Source organism: Chrysoperla carnea, chromosome 3 (genome assembly GCF_905475395.1).
Source record: "Chrysoperla carnea chromosome 3, inChrCarn1.1, whole genome shotgun sequence".
Taxonomy (NCBI): domain Eukaryota; kingdom Metazoa; phylum Arthropoda; class Insecta; order Neuroptera; family Chrysopidae; genus Chrysoperla; species Chrysoperla carnea.
The window spans coordinates 3,342,131-3,362,428 of NC_058339.1; the positions used below are offsets into that span (position 1 = coordinate 3,342,131).

General features: G+C 31.1%; 1 protein-coding gene across 1 annotated transcript; it reads left to right on the forward strand.

The window, feature by feature from the left end:
• The first annotated feature begins 702 nt into the window (after positions 1-702).
• LOC123294917 (glutamate receptor ionotropic, kainate 2-like) lies at positions 703-19,821 on the forward strand. Its single transcript, XM_044876111.1, has 14 exons — positions 703-852; positions 6,881-7,030; positions 8,109-8,460; positions 9,025-9,325; positions 10,427-10,603; positions 12,368-12,570; positions 14,095-14,311; positions 14,840-15,063; positions 15,124-15,261; positions 15,331-15,529; positions 16,038-16,269; positions 18,511-18,629; positions 19,353-19,511; positions 19,602-19,821. Exons 1-14 carry the CDS (start codon positions 741-743, stop codon positions 19,794-19,796), a joined length of 2,778 nt encoding a protein of 925 aa, XP_044732046.1. The 5' UTR covers positions 703-740; the 3' UTR covers positions 19,797-19,821.
• The last annotated feature ends 477 nt before the right edge of the window (positions 19,822-20,298 follow it).

A 20,298-nucleotide genomic window follows, 5' to 3' on the forward strand; every position in this document is an offset into this window, starting at 1 on the left:
AGATCGTTGGCCTACAGAATAAGCTCATAAAGACGAAGGAAAAAGTTATTTACCAATTTTGGATCTGACCCCTAATTTGGGCGCTACAGGTATGACAAAAATTGATAAATTGGTAAATTCACTATCATTCGATAACCAGTAGCCAATGTTCATCAGTAGATATTAGTATCTATCATTTAATAATATTCAACTAAAGACATAAAAAATGTTCCTTATCAAAAATTAAACAACTTTTGTTTGAAACATTTTTTCGTAAGCATCACTGTTTATCCGTCAGGGCGCCAATTAGGCGAAAATTTTGTATTATGTACTATACTTGATTATCAGTTATGTATGTGTCACATGTTTGTATGTGTAATGTGATAAAGAAATCAACACTGACTATACATGGTATTTCAATAATTAACTCAGTCAATTGTTTGTTTTCACTTGTTTTTCTTTTAGATTGCCCCTCTCTGGCCTAATGATTGATTACGCCCTTGAATAAATAGACAAACAATTTAAGTAGTTTTAAAAAAGTTTTAGAATGGGTTAACATTGAATGAATTTACTCTATCCAATAAATTTTCTATATTTTAACAAAACCTCCATTCCGAACAAAAATAAAATAATGTATCAATCTGTAAACTATAGCTACGTGTTTTTTTATTTTCTATTTTTTAGTTTGTATAAAAAAATTGAGTGTAAATAATGTATGTAATGTAAACACAAGCAAAAACAACATTTAAATCAAATTAAAAATGTTTATAAATATTAACAATTTTCGATTGTTTGTATCATTGTTCTTATGTGTATTTTTTGTGATATTGCCTGAATTATGTCTTGCAGATAGAAAACAACGTATTCCAATAGGTAGGTTTTTGTATTTTAGTTTTTAATGTGGTATTCATTGCCCGATCCAGGGGGGAGCTAGCCGGGCAACCGCCTAGTGCGTCAACAAATTTGGGCGGCAAATTCTTAAAATATTATATACATTATTCTCGATAATAGGGACTCAATAAGAGCAGGGCTATTCCGAAAACTGGGATTTTATGGAAAATTCATTATAATTTACAATTTAAACACTGAAAAAACACCATTGGAATCTATGTATTTAAGCGAAAATGTATACTAGGTGCTTTTTTAAGTTGACACATATGCTTGAATCTCGAAAATTTTTTTTTGTCGTTAAAAGTCAAAAAACGAAAAATGTTGCGTGTGTAGGCACACATCGTACGCAGACAAACTTGATCTAGGTTTTCAAGCTCACTCTACTCCATAACAACAAGTAGTCAATAGATGAACACTTTAAATTAGAAAGTTGTTATCGAGTAATAAAGTTACATTTTTTGTTCGAAACATTTTTCCGTACAGTTTACGCAAACCGTGAAGTTTAGGCAAAAACGAACTGATAAGTTTTACCCAATATTGTTTTTTCATATCAAAGTTATTTTTTCGTGTAATTGTTTCTGCGGACTCTTCGAAACCAAGACACTCTCCGAAAAAAAATTTCCAATAAATCGGTTCGTTTTTCTATGAAGACCATTTTAGTTCAAATTGAATTAACAATTACTTACTTTTTGCTATCACTTTCTGTTAAACTATTCGGTTTACAATAAAATGTTTCAAACAAAAAATGTTCGCCTATTTATAAAGAACAACTTTCTAATTTAAAACAATCATCTGTTTTTCAGTTATGAATCAGAGTAAGGTTTTAATTGATCCTGAAAACTTAGATCTAATTTGATGCCGGTATAAGATGTGTCTTTTTGAAACTAATATTTTTCGTTTGAAGCATTTTCTTCGATTAAATTTGTTTATCGAATTTCAAGCATAAGTCAACCTAAAAAAGACTCTACATATGGTATGAGTGTAAAGGGCGGCAATTATTACTTTTTGCCTGGAGCGGCTAAATAGCTGGATCGGGCCCTGTTTGTATTATTATTATTTGATATTGAAAATTTTATGTTGTTTTATGTATAACTAGCTCGGCCCGTGAGGAATTCCGTTGTGCTATGCGCGTGGTAAAAACAAGCTAGAGAAATAATATATATATATAAGTGATGCAAAATTTTACTTTCTTATTATTTATAGGCAATTTTATTACAGATATGATATACAAATTAAATAATGAACAAATTATTCTCTAGTCTGTTTTAGTCCAAAGCGGTACATTTTAAGACCGTGAGCCTCTTTTGCGACAGGTGCCAGCAAGATATGAGGTAAATCAATAAATTTTATAAAGGCATAAGGATGATCTCGCATGGAAAAAACAAGCTAGAGAAATAAAATATGTTAGATTTTTCCATAGTAGATGTTTTATTATTTTTATGCCAGTAAAAAAAAAAACACTAAAAACGCGATGTAAAGCTGCTTTTTGGTATGTTATTTGGACCCTTTAGGAAAGTGTGAAAATATGTTTTGCAAAAAGTTGTGCTATCTGCGTAATCCGTGAAAAACTGCAAAATTTTCGGACTTTCAGTTTTTGCAGTTCAATTCAAAAACTATAAGCTTTTGACATTAGTTGCTGCTACCATCTTGAAAGTTTATTAAATTTGAAACAATGAAAGTCAAACCACAACTACGTATGATAAAACAAAAGTTTAAATGTTCCTTAAAAAAAAAAAACTTTTGTTTGAAACAATTTTTCGTAAACATCATTGTTTTCTCGCGAGGGAGCAAATTGGGACAAAACTTTGATTTTCTGTTAATTGAAAGCTTATCATCCGCTTAATAATAAATTTCCAATCTACCGCAAAGACATTAACCCACGAAAAAAAGAAAAAAATTTTAAGATGAATATGAATGATATGTTTTCATAGATTTCTCCAAAACTAGTCGGTGAAAATTAAAAAAAAAACAAGAGAAAACAAACAATTGACTGAGTTAATTGTCGAAATACCATGTATGGACAGTGTTGATTACTCTGTCTGATACTATAACTGATATAACCATAACATACATACTATACAATTTTGTGCTCTCACGGGTAAACAGTGATATTTACAAAAAAATGTTGTTTAATATTTTATAAGGAATATTTTTTACATTTAAATTTTTGTTCTATCTCTAACGGTTTACAAGATGGGTCCTACGCAGCAAAGACCCAAATGACCTTATGACTCCTTAGAAAAATTCGAAAAAATCGTAAAAAATTATTTGTTTCGGAATTTGATGAAACTCAGTTTATAAGGTAATTTTGACCCAAGAAATTCAAAAATCGTTTATTTGGCGATTGGCCGAGTAATTTTCGAAAAAAACGATATTTCGGATCGATTTCCGGTATTATCTCGAGAATTATTCGGCCAATCGTTAAATGAAACCGATTTTTGTATTTTTTGGGTCAAAATTACCTTATATACAGAGTTTTATATACAGAGTTTTATTCAAGGGGTACCCCTTAGAAAAATTCGAAAAAATCGTAAAAAATTATTTGGGCGAGTAATTTTCGAAAAAAAACGATATTTCGGATCGATTTCCGATCGATTTACCTATACCAAAATTTTTTTCGTAGCATCAATATTTTTAAGCGTTACAAACTTGGGACTAAACTTAATATACTATGTATATTTCAAATATACATGGTATAAAAACTATTTAAATTAATGTATGAGCACGGTAGTGGGGACACAATTTAAAATAATATATTTTTTCAATTTTGATGGTAAATTATGTTATAACTTGACAATATAAGACTAAAAATATGAATAAAATTTTTCGATATTTGGAGTCATTTTAAAATTATCGAAAATTGAAATTTTTTTTAATTATTTAGCTTTCGATATTCGAAGTTTAAACTTGCTTTAGCGCTCGTACTAACTTAAACCCGTGTAGATGAAAAAATTTTAGGTATTGTTCTATGAGTAACAAGCCTCAAAATATTTTGACAAAGGATATTCAACTTAGATGAAATATACTATAGTTCATCTATTAATAAAATATACATTGATACGATGACACGTTTATTTACGATGAACGCTTATTTTTATATTTTAAACATATTAATGAGAATATAAATAAATGCAAGACATTGTGTATTTTGTCATTAATCATGATTACTGTCTACATCTTCTTACGTCTAGGCCATGAAGGTTATAAAAAAGGAGAACGATCGATATGTAATATCGATGCATTAGCGCATCTGTCCCTGAAAATTGGTAGAATTTATAGTTCATTTTTAAGCCACCAGCCGCGCTGTCGTCGGTAAGTAGTATATTAGCACACAACAGCCCGCATTTAATGAGACAACTTAGCGATCCCAGTGCCTCACTTATTTTGTCCATATTTGGGGGACAATATTTTCTATTGCGATCGTTCTCCTTCTTTATAACCTCCATGGTCTAGGCTTACAATTCACAGCAAAATATAATTTCAAATATAGGTCATATACAGGGTGTTCTGTTATTGAATGCAGATCGTCGGCCTACAGAATAAGCTCATAAAGACGAAGGAAAAAGTCATTTACCAATTTTGGATTTGAGCCCTAGTTTGGGCGCTACAGGTATGGCAAAAATTGATAAATTTGTTCATTCACTGACTATGATTCGATAACCAGCAGCCAATGATAATCAGTAGATATTAGTATCTATCTTTTAATAATATTAAATTAAAGAAGGGATAGGAACTGATTTCAATTGGATTATATCATTTTGAAAAAACATTTTAAAAAAGTATTTGATTGGTTTGGTCAAATCCTACTTTTTTTTTTTAATTATATTTTTCCAAGAAAACATTAGATTCTTAGTAAAAAAACAAATTATGTTATAAAAGGCGTTGTTTTAATTTAACGTAAACAATAAAAATTATTAAAACTTAAAATGCAATTGGTAAAAAAACAAATTACGTCAGCATAGGCGTGTTTTTGTTTGTTTACGTTAAATTAAAACCACGCCTTTTATGACTTAATTTGTTTTTTTACTAAGAATCTAATGTTTTCTTGGAAAAATATAATAAAAATAAAAGAAGTAGGATTCGACCAAACCAATCAAATACATTTTTAAAATGTTTTTTTTAAATAATAAAATCCAATTGAAATCAGTTCATATCCCTTCTTTAGTTTAATATTATTAAATGATAGATACTAAAATCTACTGATTATCATTGGCTGCTGGTTATCGAATCATAGTCAGTGAATGAACAAATTTATCAATTTTTGCCATACCTGTAGCGCCCAAACTAGGGCTCAAATCCAAAATTGGTAAATGACTTTTTTCTTTGTCTTTATGAGCTTATTCTGTAGGCCGACGATCTGCAGTCAATAACAGAACACCCTGTATACATATAAGATATATATCTATAAGAGTGTAAAATTCGGTAAGCTATTCCTACCAATCCACTTGCAATCAACCATTGATTTCCCTAGAAACGTTTTAGTTTGTTCCACTATGTTGTTATATTAGGTCAATATCCCACATATTTCCCCCCTTATAATCAACTTATACATTTAACACACTTAATTTATTACCACTAACACCCAAATTTCTTGACTTATTTCTTTGTAACTAGTTGTTATATCTCTTCAATTAGACGGCGAGGAACAGTGCGGTTTTTATGCCGCTCCGGAATTTCTACAGAGATTGGACATTTGTCCTTCGTTGATTTTCAGTCCCACCTTGTTACCTTCTTCGATTAGGTCGTTTATTTTGCCTTTAATGTTGTTGATATTATGTGACATAATGCAAAGATCATCAGCATAATCAATATCTTCTAGTCGTTCTGTCATCTTCCACCTGATACCTCTGCGTCTGTTTTCATTGACCTTTCGCATCACTTTGTCAAGCACTATTAGCACTATTTTACACCAGTTTTGAAGGGAAAGGGGTCGGTAAGTTTGTTTTGGTGTATAACCTGACACTCATACCCCTCGTAAGTTTCCTTGGTGATATTTACCAACGTTGTGGGTACTCCATATTCTGCAAATGTTTTCCAAATGGCGCTTCTTTGGATGGAATCGAAGGCTTTCTCGAAATCAATGAATGCCAGGTATAGTGGCGTTTAGTATTCCGTGCTCTGTTCTAATATTATTCTCAGGGTATTTATCAAGTCCACACATGAACAGTCTTTCCTAAAACCAGCTTGTTCTCTGTGCAGCTTCTTGTCTATTGCATCTTTCATTCTGTTAAGAATTATTCGGGTAAGTATCTTGCTGGGTATTGGTAGCAGAATAATACCTCTCCAGTTCTTACACTCTGTAAGGTCCTCTTTTTTTGGTAGTTTCACCAGATATCCTTTCTTCCACTCCTAAATGATCGTTTCAACACAAGATGTTCGCTGAGATGCTGGAGTCCTGTTTGAATATCTCAGGTGTAAATTGTCGGTACCAGGAGCTTTTCCATTCTTTAGTTCTTTGATAGCTTTTATGATTTCTTGTTAGTTGGTGGACTGATGGATATAGTTTGGTCTTCTGCTATCGTTAAAGTTCCTTCTGATTGTGTGTTTTGGGTACTGTTGAAATGGTTTGGAATCTCTTCAAAGTGTTCTTTCCAAATCTTGAGTTGTTCGCTTTCCTCAACTATTAAATGTCCCTGCCTGTACTTGATTGGTTTTTACTGATTTGCCTTCCTGTTCAAGAGTATTTTTGTTATTTTGTAGAGCTCTCTGATTTAAATAAGCTATATTTTGTGTACTCAACGAGGTAGACTATATACTGTCATTATGAGAAATCTGTTATTATCCGCCATTGTATATTATTTATCTACGACTACAGCACAGGAAAGGCAGGCTTGGGTGTTTTGGCTGTGGTTAGGGTATTACCAACATGGCGATTGTCTTCAAGAAATTATCGAATAACTATATAGAGGATAACCCTTTGAGTTGAAAGGTGACAATTTACTTGCTCAAAATTTTTTAATATTCTGTTCAATGAAATATTCATGTCTGAACTTATTTTATTTGTTTTTAGGAGCCATTTTTCATGAATATAATATGGAGATGGAAATGGTATTTAGAAATAAACTTAACTACATTAATAATTTGTATGAAGAACCATATTTACTAATACCAAACATTCAAACCGTCGCGAAAGTTGATAGCTTTAAGGCTGGAAAAATTGGTAAGTTTATGTGAATATATCCCGAAGCTGTCTGTTTCATATTGAAATAAAGTAAAAATACTAATTAAATGGAATTGAATTTAAGAAATGAATTGATTGATACAAAATCACTGAAGTTAAGTAAACAAAATCATTACTTCTATGAAAGAGATTGATTTTATTTTAAAGTTATGCATTTTATTGATGGAAAATAAAATTGTACTTAATTGGAAAATATAATCGTGTAAATAAAGCGAATCGATGAATTAAAGGAAAATTTCTTTGCGTTTAGTTTAAATTATGAATACATATCTATCATATCTAGTCTATATGTGATTGTGTCAAGTACATGAAGCTTGTTGTTACTAACTTACAGAAAGTTTAAAATAAACTTATTGATCATTTTTATGATATATACCATATTTTTTGGTATATAGATAACAAGTATCGGTAGTGTAGTTGGATAAGCGGTGTACTTAGAACACTTTAATCAATAGTAATCCATATGTCGCTGAAAAAAAGGTTTAAACCTGTTCTTGTAGTTGTGACAATCATATCAGTATTTTGTTATTATATAGTGGGAGAGCTAATCAAAAAAAGATTGTTTCAAACTATTGCATTTCAAAACAGCAATATTTGAAATTTGTAAGACAGTATATTACTTTCATACAAGCAACTCATGCGTTTGTGTCAACTCCACCACTCAACCCCGTACAGTAGTTGTATCACATTCGTGACACCGTTCGCCATATTTGATATCGCGATGAGGTTGAGGCAACCTCATATCGGTTGATATTAAGTTTTTTTTTCAGTGTAAGTACCATTAATATTTGTGAGTAAAAGCAATATTAAAGACCAAAATTCGATGGCATTACCGCCCAGAAAGTTATCGATTTTAGAATAAGATAAAAACTCAACTTTTAGAACAAGATAAATAGTTTCAAACAACATAAAGCCCCGTGTCGATAAAAGCTGTCTTTGAAGGTTAAGAAGTGAAACACTTTTTTAACAATACGTCCCGTTTCCAAAACCTGTCAGAATGTTATTCTCGATTTCGATACGATTTTTTTTTATTCACAATTTTTGTTCAATTCCACAGCATGTAATATCACTGAAGATGGTATAGCTGCCATGTTTGGTCCTCAGAATGATGAATGTGCGGGGATAGTCGAAGCAATTTGCTATAATTTGAAGATACCAAACTTTCAAACACATTGGCAACCTAAAAAATCAACATATCAAGATGCGGCAAAAATGGCGATAAAACTGTATCCAGATGCACATGTTTTGTCGGTGGCAATCAATGATATTTTAAAAACAATGGAATGGAAAAGTTTTACCATTTTGTACGAGGATGATGATGCATTATTACGTTTGCAAGAAGTTTTCCTTGATCATAAAACATTTGATAATGTGATTACTATTCGCCAACTAACTGGTTTCGATTACAGGTATAGATAATATAATATTTCTTAACAAGATATGTCAAAGCAACGAATGGTCGATAAGTGCCTTGATATCTAATAAAAGAGAGAGCTTTGCTATCGGTTAGTTCCAAAAGAATATACCGAGAGCATTGCCCGTATGTTCCTAAAGGCTAGAAACATTTACCAATTTCTTGAATTCTTATTCTTTTAACGATTCAATAAGACACCTACATAAGTACAATCTTGAAACAATTTTTACCTTGCTAAGTCATGGTAAGTCAAACTACTAAATTTTGTTTTTCGTAACGAACTCTTGTTCTTACTGCTTAGGGACAATTTTTTGGCAATTGTAGTACAGTGGTAAAGAAGAAGTAACACTAAAATACAAACTTTTGATTTCCAAATTTATTTCACCATCTTTCAACCATATTTCTTATTCCTTTCAAATTAGGCCCTTTTCGAAAATTATAAACTTTTGTGACATTTTTTATAGTTTCTGGCTTTTAGCAATTGATTTCTAGAACAAAGTTCATAAATGTACCATAGAAGTATAACATAAGTTACTCACATCCTTTTTTTATATTATAGGAGTTTATTGAAAGAAGTTCATGAAAGTGGTGAACGGCAAATTATTTTAGATTGTAATATTGACACTACTGTTGAAGTATTCCGTCAAGCGGCAGAAGTTAAAATGACTGGGGAGTATATTAATTATTATATCCTGAATTTAGACACGCATACATTAAGGCAAGAATTGTTACAACATGCCTTAACAAATATGACAATCATCAGTTTAATTGATCCAAATTTCGGTGAGGCTCGTAAGCATATTGTTGATGAGTGGACAATGGAAATGCCTTCTTTAACTCTTACAGCAGATACTATTCCGGTAAATAATTTATATATTCTATAATGACAACAACTTGTTATACGTATTAGGCCGATCATTTAAGGATTTTTTATTGTAACTTTTGGAAGGCAGAACAAAAACTAAAAATAAAAGAACGGTTTCGGCATCTCGTTTAAAACCGTAATGAGGCGCATGCTCAGGAGGTGGGGAAAAAGCGAATTAAAATGATATATATATCATTTTAATTCGCTTTTTCCCCACCTCCTGAGCATGCGCCTCATTATATATATATATATATATATATATATATATATATATATATATATATGTACATGAAAAATAGATTTTTAGCCGATATCTCGTTAACTGTTATATTTACGGAAAAATATTTCATATAAATGTTTTTCCTACAAAAAAGCAAGAGCACGTAATTTCGATTTTCTGTACGGTTTGACGGGAAAAGCGGAAAAAAGATTCATTTTATATGAAAATAATACAAATAACGCTTAATATCTTTCTGAAAAATATTCCGGTAAATAAAAAATTTCCGGAAAAATAGTATACATCGCACGGTCAGAATATTGGATGTCCTGGCGTGTGTTACACAAAGTTTCGATCTTTTTACTACACAGGCCAGGAAATTCAACTTTCTGGTTTCGGGTCGTAAAATACTATTTTTGATCAAAACATTCATTTGTGTGTGGAATAGCTACCGTAGAAATCGAATGCCAAATATTTATAAGGGAATAGTACGGATGTAATCGTTTAAAGTGGAAACTATTTCATAGGTTAACGCCCAGGTTACAACGAGGTCATTTTTAGATTTTCCGTAGAATATTACTTAAGAATAACCTTGGTTGTTTTGAAAAGTGACTCACTTGCATTCGATTTTTGGTGTGGTTTATAAATATTTTACTATAGTCTAAAATGTAAGAAAAAAGACAGAGATGTGACTTATTTGAAATAAAAGTTTTTGAAATACAGATACAAAATAAAAAATACGTATTTTATACTTATATTTGAAATACTTTTTGTAAAAAATATTTTGTATTTGTATTTATAGATACTTTTTGAGAAGTATTTCGTAAGTATTTTTCTTTGAAAAACTAACAATTAAGATTTAATAAATCTTTTTTTTAGACCGAATTGGCATTGATGTATGATGCACTGGATGTATTTTATCAAGGATTAAAAATGACTGATTCACTAATGTCGCTGAAGTTTGAAAAAGTAGATTGTAATCCGAAATCATCGATAAATCGATATGGTATTGACACTTGGACTGATGGTGAACAATTTTATGATGTTTTAAAAAAGGTAATGTATTTGTTAAGAACGAATTTTACTTCAGCTGTATGGTAGATAACCGAGTCTCAAAAATGGCGGATATAAATTTCAACATCCGGGCGCGGATCCAGCCCTCAAAAAAGGTTATGGAGACAGCCACCCGATAATCGGGCAAGTGCGAGTCGTAGTAGGAACTCGCTCTTGATTAATATAGTGTATTCCTACAGTATTAATTGTAGGTACACGAAAACATCGATGTGCAGTCCGCCACCAAATTAGCAACGAGTAACATAAGAGTAATTACGATTAGCTAATTCATACTGATGATGACTACTTGGTAGTCGAAATACGTATTTATAAAATACAAAAAACTGATCTAGGAAATTGGGGCAAAAAATCGAAATTTATTGTGAAATATCCTAGAGTTCTCATTTATTATCGTTGATAATAATTAAATTTTATGGATATCCAGGTTCATATCTTTGTGCATATTTAGGATACCTAATCCATATAATGTTTCCTGTGCCGTTGTGGCACGCAACCAAGATTTTACTCTGCGAAGAGTAGAAAACGACCTCTCTTCGGTAGCTATGCTGACCGGGAAAGTTATTGCCAGTATTTCCAAGCAAATTTTAAATTATTATACAAGTCTTGCCGCATGCTTCAATGAGATGAGCTACCGACTCTAATAGGGAGGAATTCTTTTCATATTCTCTTATCAATTTGGTCATCCAGATTTAGTAATCTTTCATAACAGTTGATTCACCGTTGTTAATGAATAGCCGGTACATCTGGATCAGTTTATTTCGCTGATTACTGAGCATTGGATATAATATCCTTAGCTTATCGACTGCAATAGATCGTTAAAGTTTGACGTCACAAATCCATTAGGGCTTTAAACATGCCTATCATGCTCATAACAGTGAACTCGCGCTTGTCAGCAACGTTCAATTTAGCAGTACCGGGCTACCGGCACGTTGTAATAAGTAGTTATGATAACACCAAAACCTTCAAGTCTGTTGAAATTTTGCCATTTTTGATGCTCATATAACCTCCACCGTAATGGTATAACAGACTATAACAGAAAAACCCTTGTGGAAAAACGAAACTATTAATAAGTCTGAATAACAGTTCTTAAAGTATTACTTTCTCTTAAAAACTCTGAAAAAGTCTTATAAACTCTGAATAAGACGTAAAAAGTCGGAATAATTCCATTTTTTCGGACTCTGCCAGAAGAGTTATCCAGAGTTAATAAAACATACTAAAAGGTTAGTAAGAGTTAGTAAGACTTGTTAAAACTTTAAAAGTATTTTTTTTTTTGTAACTGTATATAGAGTTAGTAAGACTTATTAATACATTTAAAAGAGTAATTAAAAACGAAAAGAGATATCAAGCTGAAATTTTTATAGTATGCTGGGACGTAAAAAGTGAGGTCAAGTTCGTAAATGAGCAACATAGGACAATTGGGTATTGGGTCCGTAGGACCCATCTTGTAAACCGTTAGTGATAGAACAAAAGTTTAGATGAAAAACTGTTCCTTGTAAAAAAAATAAACAACTTTTGTTTGAAACATTTTTTCATAAACATGACTGTTTACCCGTGAGAGCGCAAACTATGCGCAAATTGTATAGTATGTATTATATGGTTATATCAGTTATATGTGTGACATGTATGCATGTGTAATGTGGCAGAGTAATCAACACTGTCTATACACTAACAACACTGTTATATAATTAACTCAGTCAATTGTTTGTTTTCACTTGTTTTTAATATTATTTTAAATGTGATTGCTAGGTAAGATCAGATGGATTGTCTGGTCCAATACAATTTGATGAAAATGGTTATAGAACAGATTTCACCTTACAAATAATGGATATATCTGATGATGGATTTCGTCAAATTGGTACATGGGACCCAACTAATGGAGTTAGTCGTACTATTTCCGAAGAAGATAGTTTAGCACAATATTCAGCTGCATTACGCAATAAAACATTCAAGTGAGTTTTTTTTTTTTTTTTTAAATGTGATTTTCTTGAAAGAAACGCAATTAGCGTAAATGTGATTTGGTAGAAGACTTCATCATAATAATATTATTATAAAATCGGCGCGCAGCGCTTGATTTGAAACGTCCGTAGATTGGCTAATAAATAATATTTTTGGATTGTAAGGCATTTCTTTGAAAGGTATGTGTCTATATTCTAATGTTATGCACATAAAAATACGTTTTATGCAATAGAAACGTAAATATTAAGTTTTATCATTTTCCAGCTCGCTATATTAGCAAAAGAAAACCCCACATAATTATATATGAGAAAATTGCAAATTTGTTCTAGTTTAAGAATCTTTATTAAAACTAGATTTATTGCAACTGAACGTGAATATATAAATCAATTCTGATTCAATCAAGTTAAACATGAAAAAGGGGTGAACGTTGCATCAAATCAGGTATGTTTGTTGCAATGTAAAGGCAATATTAAATACAAGTTTTCGACATTGGTAAACGATCGGATCCTGCCGAAAAATTAGAAAAACCTCGAAAATTTGGACCTTATTTCAGTTTTTGGCCGATTTTGACGTAGAAGGTTTTGTAATAATGGTTTTTGTAATAATTTGAGATCAGGCCGGTTTTTACAAGACCGTTAGTTTCGGAGATACAGCTTTTCAAAGTTTGTCTATTTTTTTAAGTTACACGATTTCATGCAACATTTTATCAAACATTCGCGTTCGATTGCAATAACTCAAGTTGTAATAGAGATATTTGAAAAAATAGAAAAAGTTTCTTAAACTAGAACAAATTTGCAATTTTCTTATATACTTATAAACTAATAGCGGGCCGGAAAAATGATAATATAATTATAATAGTGCTTGCTTCATAACATTAAAATATAGACTTGATACCTTTAAAATCAGTAACTTAAAGTACAAAAATATTATTTATTGGTTAATCTACACACATTTCAAACTACACGCTGCACACCGACCTTATGCAATATCATTTTTGTTTACAATTTTAACCATATACCTCCAGTTCTATTGTACGTAACAAGACCAATAAAAACAAGTGAAAAGATTTACAAGATGGGTCCTACGGACCTAAGACCCAATTGAGCTATGATGCTCATTTACGAAATTGATCTCACTTTTTACATCCTGAGTACGCTGTAAAAATTTCAGCTCGATATCTTTTTTCGTTTTTTATTTCATATATACAGGGTATAAAAAGAAATATTTGTTTTTTTTTTATGCAGAATAGAATGGTACAATTGTTTGGAAAAATTTTTAATAGTTTAGGAGCTCTGGCCGTATAAAGAATTAATTTGTTTATAACAAATTTTCCCACACTCTGAGCGATGAGCAAATTGAAAATTAGAATTCACCGGTTTAAAATACGTCGAAATACACTTAATAGTTCGGTATAGGCTCTGTAAATACATACGTAACCCACTTAGCGCCTACATTATATGAACTTTTTTGTTTATTTTATGTTAGAATTCACAAACCTGCAAAGTTTTTATTTTTAGAGTTGCGTCTCGTATTGGTGAACCTCATTTAATGTGGAAAAATGAAAGTGCTGAAGGAAACGAACGTTTTGAAGGATATGCAATGGACTTAATACATGAAATATCAAAAATTATCGGTTTTAAATACGAATTTTATTTAACGCCAGACAATAAATATGGTGGTTTGGATAAAAAAACAAAAAAATGGAATGGTTTGATTAAAGAATTATTGGAACGTGTAAGTGATTGAGGAATTTTGTCATTAAAGAACAGTCAGCACAAGCTTAATCACCCTTAACCCGTTTCCACGAAGGTCCGTTCGAATTTTAATCTAGGCTACATACCCTTTCTCGGTTTGCACTTTCTTCATCTATGGTTAATCATCCAGAACCCGTAGTTAGTGTCTAAGACAAAATAAACGTGAATGCAGAGCAGTTTTGATAGAATTAAATCCAACGTATTAACTAAAATAATCATAAGAGTAGTAAAATGAAACGTTGTATAACTCATTTTACCGTGTTCGATACTAAATTCTTTTCCGGGAGAAAGAAAATTTGAAAATTTCTTTAGTAGGTATAAGAATATATCGACAGCTGTTATGATCTATATGTTAATTTTATTCTTAAAATAAACAAATTTTGCAAGAAGAATTTTGTTATAAATTCAGTGATTTGTGGATAATTTCAAAAGATTTCATTTCCCTTTCAAATTCAACAATATTTGCAGCGATTTTATATAAAATATTTAGGTACTTATTTTTTTGCAGAAAGCAGACCTAGCTATTTGTGATTTAACTATTACATTTGATCGTCGATCAGCTGTAGATTTCACTATGCCATTTATGACACTGGGAATTAGTATTTTGTTCAGGAAGCCTGTAGCAAGACCACCACAATTATTCTCTTTCATGGCTCCATTATCAGTTGAAGTATGGCTTTATATGGCTCTTGCATTTTTAGGGGTTGCATTTGCAGTATATATTATAGCAAGGTAAATTTCTAAAATAAAAACCTTAAGCAAGTCAAAAATTAAAAAAAAATATCTTTTTAGAATGTGTCCAAAAGATTGGGAGAATCCAACTCCTCAAGATCCAAATCCAACAGAATTAGAAAACATTTGGTCTCTTCCAAATTGTATTTGGTTGTCGTTGGGTACAATCATGTGTCTGGGTTGCGATTTATTACCAAAGTAAGAATATTTGAGAATATTTTCACACAGTTCTGGTTAAAAACTTTGTGGTTATTTTATACACTATAGAGGATCTTCGACACGAATAACGGTGGTTTTATGGGGGTTCTTCGCGTTAATTGTAATTCAATCATACATTGCTAATTTAACTGCATTTTTAACAATGGAAAAAATGGGCGATTCTATAAAAAACGCAGAAGATTTAGCCAAACAAACAACAATCAAATATGGTACAGTTCAAGGGGCCTCTACTGCCAATTTCTTTCGTGTAAGTTATTGAATGATTAATAATGAGGGGTGTTTCATTTTAAATAAAACCCATCATTGTTGTACATTTTTGTCTGATTTACATTTTTGAAAAAAAGTTTAATACAAAAGTTGGAGAAATATGTGAGGCAAATTTTTATTTACTCTAGCTTTACCCTGCCACTCTTGGTGAAAGTGCCGCCATTGTGAGAAAAATTGTTTCGGCCTGTATCTCCGTTATCATGCAAAAAAAAAAAAAATTAATACAAGTTCTCTATTAAAAATTTGTAGTCAGTGTTTATTAACTTATTAAATTAAGTTTAAAACCTATTGTTCTTGAAAATTACTTTGTAAAATAATAAATGAAAATACTTTTCTCTTCGATAATTTTCGTTCTAAAGATATTGACACGTGTTCCCGTTTATGGATGGTAATTCAAAAAACGATGGACTTAAATGCTGGATGAACTTTCAAGTTTTATTGGTCTATTAAGGTTCAAATAACTTGATAATGTTTTTCCTATCATACAGGATTCAAATTTTTCGGTTTATCAAAAAATGTGGTCAACTATGGAATCAACACGTCCATCTGTGTTCGTTGATGGTAATGCAGAAGGTGTAAAACGTGTATTGCGTGGCCAAGGAACATACGCATTTCTAATGGAATCTACTTCTATTGAGTATGTAACTGCTCGTGAATGTGAATTAACGCAAATTGGTGGAAAATTAGATTCAAAAGGTTATGGAATTGCTATGCCTGTCAGTAAGTAATTTTTTTAAAACTTTGCTTTATTTTTATGTTAGTCATACTTTTCTAGAATAAAAAAATTCAACCCGACGCTAAGTGATATACAATGTGTCGCATTAAAGATGAAGACATCCTTACACTTTCGTCATTTATAGGACTATCGATTTGAAAATTTGCCCAGTCAGACTGGGGGATGGATCACATTTTTTAAGATATTTAACTGAAACCTGAACCTTAAATACTCAGCCTACTACAAATTGAACAATAATGAAAATTCTTAAAATTTTACCTAGCGCCAGAGATGATGGTTAGAGATTTCGAAAAAAAAAATGTTGCTTAGAATATTTTTTTATGCCCATATACCGATTTTCGTGACAAAATTCGCATATATAATTTTTTCATTATTTCGGTCTGCACGCAAAATTTATTAACAAATTAAAAGTTAGTTCAAGTTTAACAAATTATTTTCTACTTTTTAGTTCAGGCAGTTACAATGCGTGTTTTTTAGTTGTTGTTGTTGTTTTTTTTTTTTTAACTTTTTATTATCTATATGTACTGTAAGATTCGGAAAACAAATTTCTTTATCACATTACCCATACATACATGTAACACATACATAACTGATAATCAAGTATAGTACATATTATAAAATTTCCGTCTAATTGGCCCCCTCACGGGTAAACAGTGATGTTTACGAAAAAATGTTTCAAACAAAAGTTGTTTAATTTTTGATAAGGAACATTTTTTACATTTAAACTTTTGTTTTATCTCTAACGGTTTACAAGATGGGTCCTATGGACCCAAGACCCAATTGACCTATGATGCTCATTTACGAACTTGACTTCACTTTTTACGTCCTGAGTACGCTTTAAAAATTTCAACTCGATATCAATTTTTGGTTTTTGAGTTATCGTGTCCACAGACGGACGGACAACCGGAAATGGACTAATTAGGTGATTTAGTGAACACCTATGAAAAAATTTTTTTCCTAGCATCATTATTTTTAAGCGTTACAAACTTGGGACTAAACTTAATATACTATGTATATTTCATATATACATGGTATAAAAATATGACGCACTTATGTAGTTTTTAAAAATTTATTGGAGCGCAAATATTTTTCCGACAAAATATTTTATTTAATAGATGAAATAAACATACTTTATTTAATAAGTAAAAAGTACCCTGTTCTATCTCAAAAACTTCCACCGATCTACTTTCTCTCATCTTCTCGAATTGCTCCATATTTTAAAAATTAAAAGAATAGAAAAATATTCCATGAACGGTTTTTTATAGGCAAGCATATACCATACTTTTTGTAATTAAATTTTCTTTCTTCTGATAGCAATGTCGATTGGTTATCAGATCGGTGTAGTTATCTATATTGACATACATCTTCATACCATGCTTGCCAAGAAGCTATGAACAGAAATAAGTATGCAAGTCTACCTAGGCATATTCTCCATACTATAAACTATTAGTAAATAATAAACTGAAGATAATACAAAAACAAGTGAAAACAAACAATTGACTGAGTTAATTGTTGAAATACCATGCATAGTCAGTGTTGATTTCGTTATCACATTACACATACAAACATGTGACACATACATAACTGATAATCAAGTATAGTACATATTATAAAATTTTCGCCTAATTGGCGCCCTCACGGGTAAACAGTGATGTTTACGAAAAAATGTTTCAAACAAAAGTTGTTTAATTTTTGATAAAGAAACATTTTTTACATTTAAATTTTTGTTCTATCTCTAACGGTTTACAAGATGGGTCCTACGGACCCAAGACCCAATTGACCTATGATACTTATTTAAGAACTTGACCTCACTTTTTACGTCCTGAGATCGCTGTAAAAATTTCAGCTCGATATCTTTTTTCGTTTTTGAGTTATCGTGTCCACAGACGGACGGACGGACAACCGGAAATGACTAATTGGGACTAAACTTAATATACTATGTATATTTCATATATACATGATATAAAAATTAAATTAATTGAAAATATTCATCACTTTTCGATAGGCAAGCTATCATAGGCGTGTTTATAAATTAATAAAATTTCATAAAAAATACGTCTCATTTGGTTATCAGATGGGTGAAGATCGACATTATACCTTCTCTTAGACCAAGATGATTCACTAATGCTGTTATGCGTATTAAAAATTACGGATGTAAAATAAATTGAATAAATTAACTAAAAATTAAAAACACATTTAATTTAGTATTTATTTTGTGTTAATAGACTCGCCATATCGTACAGACATCAGTGGTGCTGTTTTAAAATTACAAGAATCAGGAAAATTATCGACACTTAAAACAAAATGGTGGAAAGATATGCATGGTGGTAGAAAATGTGATGAAGTAAGTATTTTTGATGTAACATCTGATTAGTTGAGTTACATTACGGAGAATAACTCAAAGTAAGTCGCTTAAGGTAAGATAATGAAATCCGTCATCAATCTTTTTCACGAAGCGTATTCTCTTTCATAGGGCTCGGAAATCCACAGACAAGCCAGAAATTAAAGGTTTTATCCGTTTTTTCTTATTTATATAGGTAGATCATTTAGACTGTCAGATAGTTACGGAAAAAATAAAAAAATTTTGACAGTCTGCTAATGATAGTTAGATAAAATATGAAATGCACGTGTCACTAAAATTAACCCCGTAAATGCCCATGCCACTTAAATTAAGATAGTCTTGCGAAAACTAGACAAATTGTGTTATGCCCGTGCTGTTCTTTTACCAAAGTCTTGCGAAAACTCCATAGGCAAAATATGAAATGCTCGTGTCACTTCAATTAAAATAATCTTGCGAAAACTAGAAAGACAAAATATAAACTGCTCGTATCACTGTAATTAACAATACTCTTCCGAAAACTCTCTAGACAAAATATAAAACGTCCGTGTAATTTAATCCCGTGTTATTAATTGCAAAACTAGTCTGAAAGACAAGTCTATTGATAATTAAATTAACACGGGCATTTCATATTTTGTCTAACTAGTTTTCGCAAGACTATTGTAAGAGTTCCAGAAGAAATTTATTTCCACAAGGGTTCTACTTCTTAGCCACCTTCTTTATTTACAGGATCCTTCCAGTAACGCGAAGGAAGAGAACGCAAACGAAATGGGTATCGACAATGTTGCTGGTATTTTTATAGTTCTAGTTGCTGGAACCATGTTTGCTATATTTATTTTAATATGTGAAGTTTTATGGAATATTCGTACAATTGCTGTAGAACATAAAGTGAGTAATGTTCGAATAATTACAAATTATTTCATACAGCTTTGTTCTGAATTCTCTTTTAATTTAAAATTGTATTTTACCCATTTCCAGATAACACCAACCGAAGCACTTAAAAGTGAGCTACGCTTTGCTTTTCAAATATTCAATAAAGAGAAACCAGCAAAACCGTATACACCATCAGAAGCCTCATCTGACGAAGATACACGAAGTGTTGCTGCAAGTGTATTTCGTAGTGCGAGTTCATTTTTACGTTTAGATAATATTATTGAGAAAAAGGATAATTGAAAATATTTACTTTGATTTATTATTGTTATTGGATTTATTATTTTGATTAATGAGCTGGACAAAGATTATTTCCCTGATAATACTTCGGTTTATTTTCTTGATAATATTAAAGTTTCTTAGTTTTTTTTTTGAATTTTTGTTTTTTTTTTTTTAAACTATACAACTGGACATATTTCAAGGAACGCTTGGCAAAAACTTGGAAAGTCAGCTTGGAAAAACACGTACAGGCAACGTACCGTAGGCTTCGTTCTTATGTTCGTATTTATTTCGTGCAATACAATTAGGTGCAAAAGGAACACCAGCGACACTATTATTTCTGCTATTTCGTTGATAAATTTTGTCAATTCTCTTCTCTCAATTCTTTCAGTTGATTATCCATGTAGTGTCATTGTCTATGGCAATGACAAAGGTTAAGTATAAAGAAGGTTAATTTGGTTTTAGAAAAATAAAATTTTATAAATTAATTATTTAAAAATATTTATTGAAGAAACTTTTCGACAAT

Bases quoted from the DNA above. Each gene is read 5' to 3' on its own strand.
- LOC123294917 (XM_044876111.1), top strand. From the start codon at position 741: ATGTTTATAAATATTAACAATTTTCGATTGTTTGTATCATTGTTCTTA. The intron at 8,461-9,024 runs GTATAGATAATA...TTTATATTATAG, and splicing joins CTAACTGGTTTCGATTACAG to GAGTTTATTGAAAGAAGTTC. The intron at 10,604-12,367 runs GTAATGTATTTG...TGTGATTGCTAG, and splicing joins TTTATGATGTTTTAAAAAAG to GTAAGATCAGATGGATTGTC.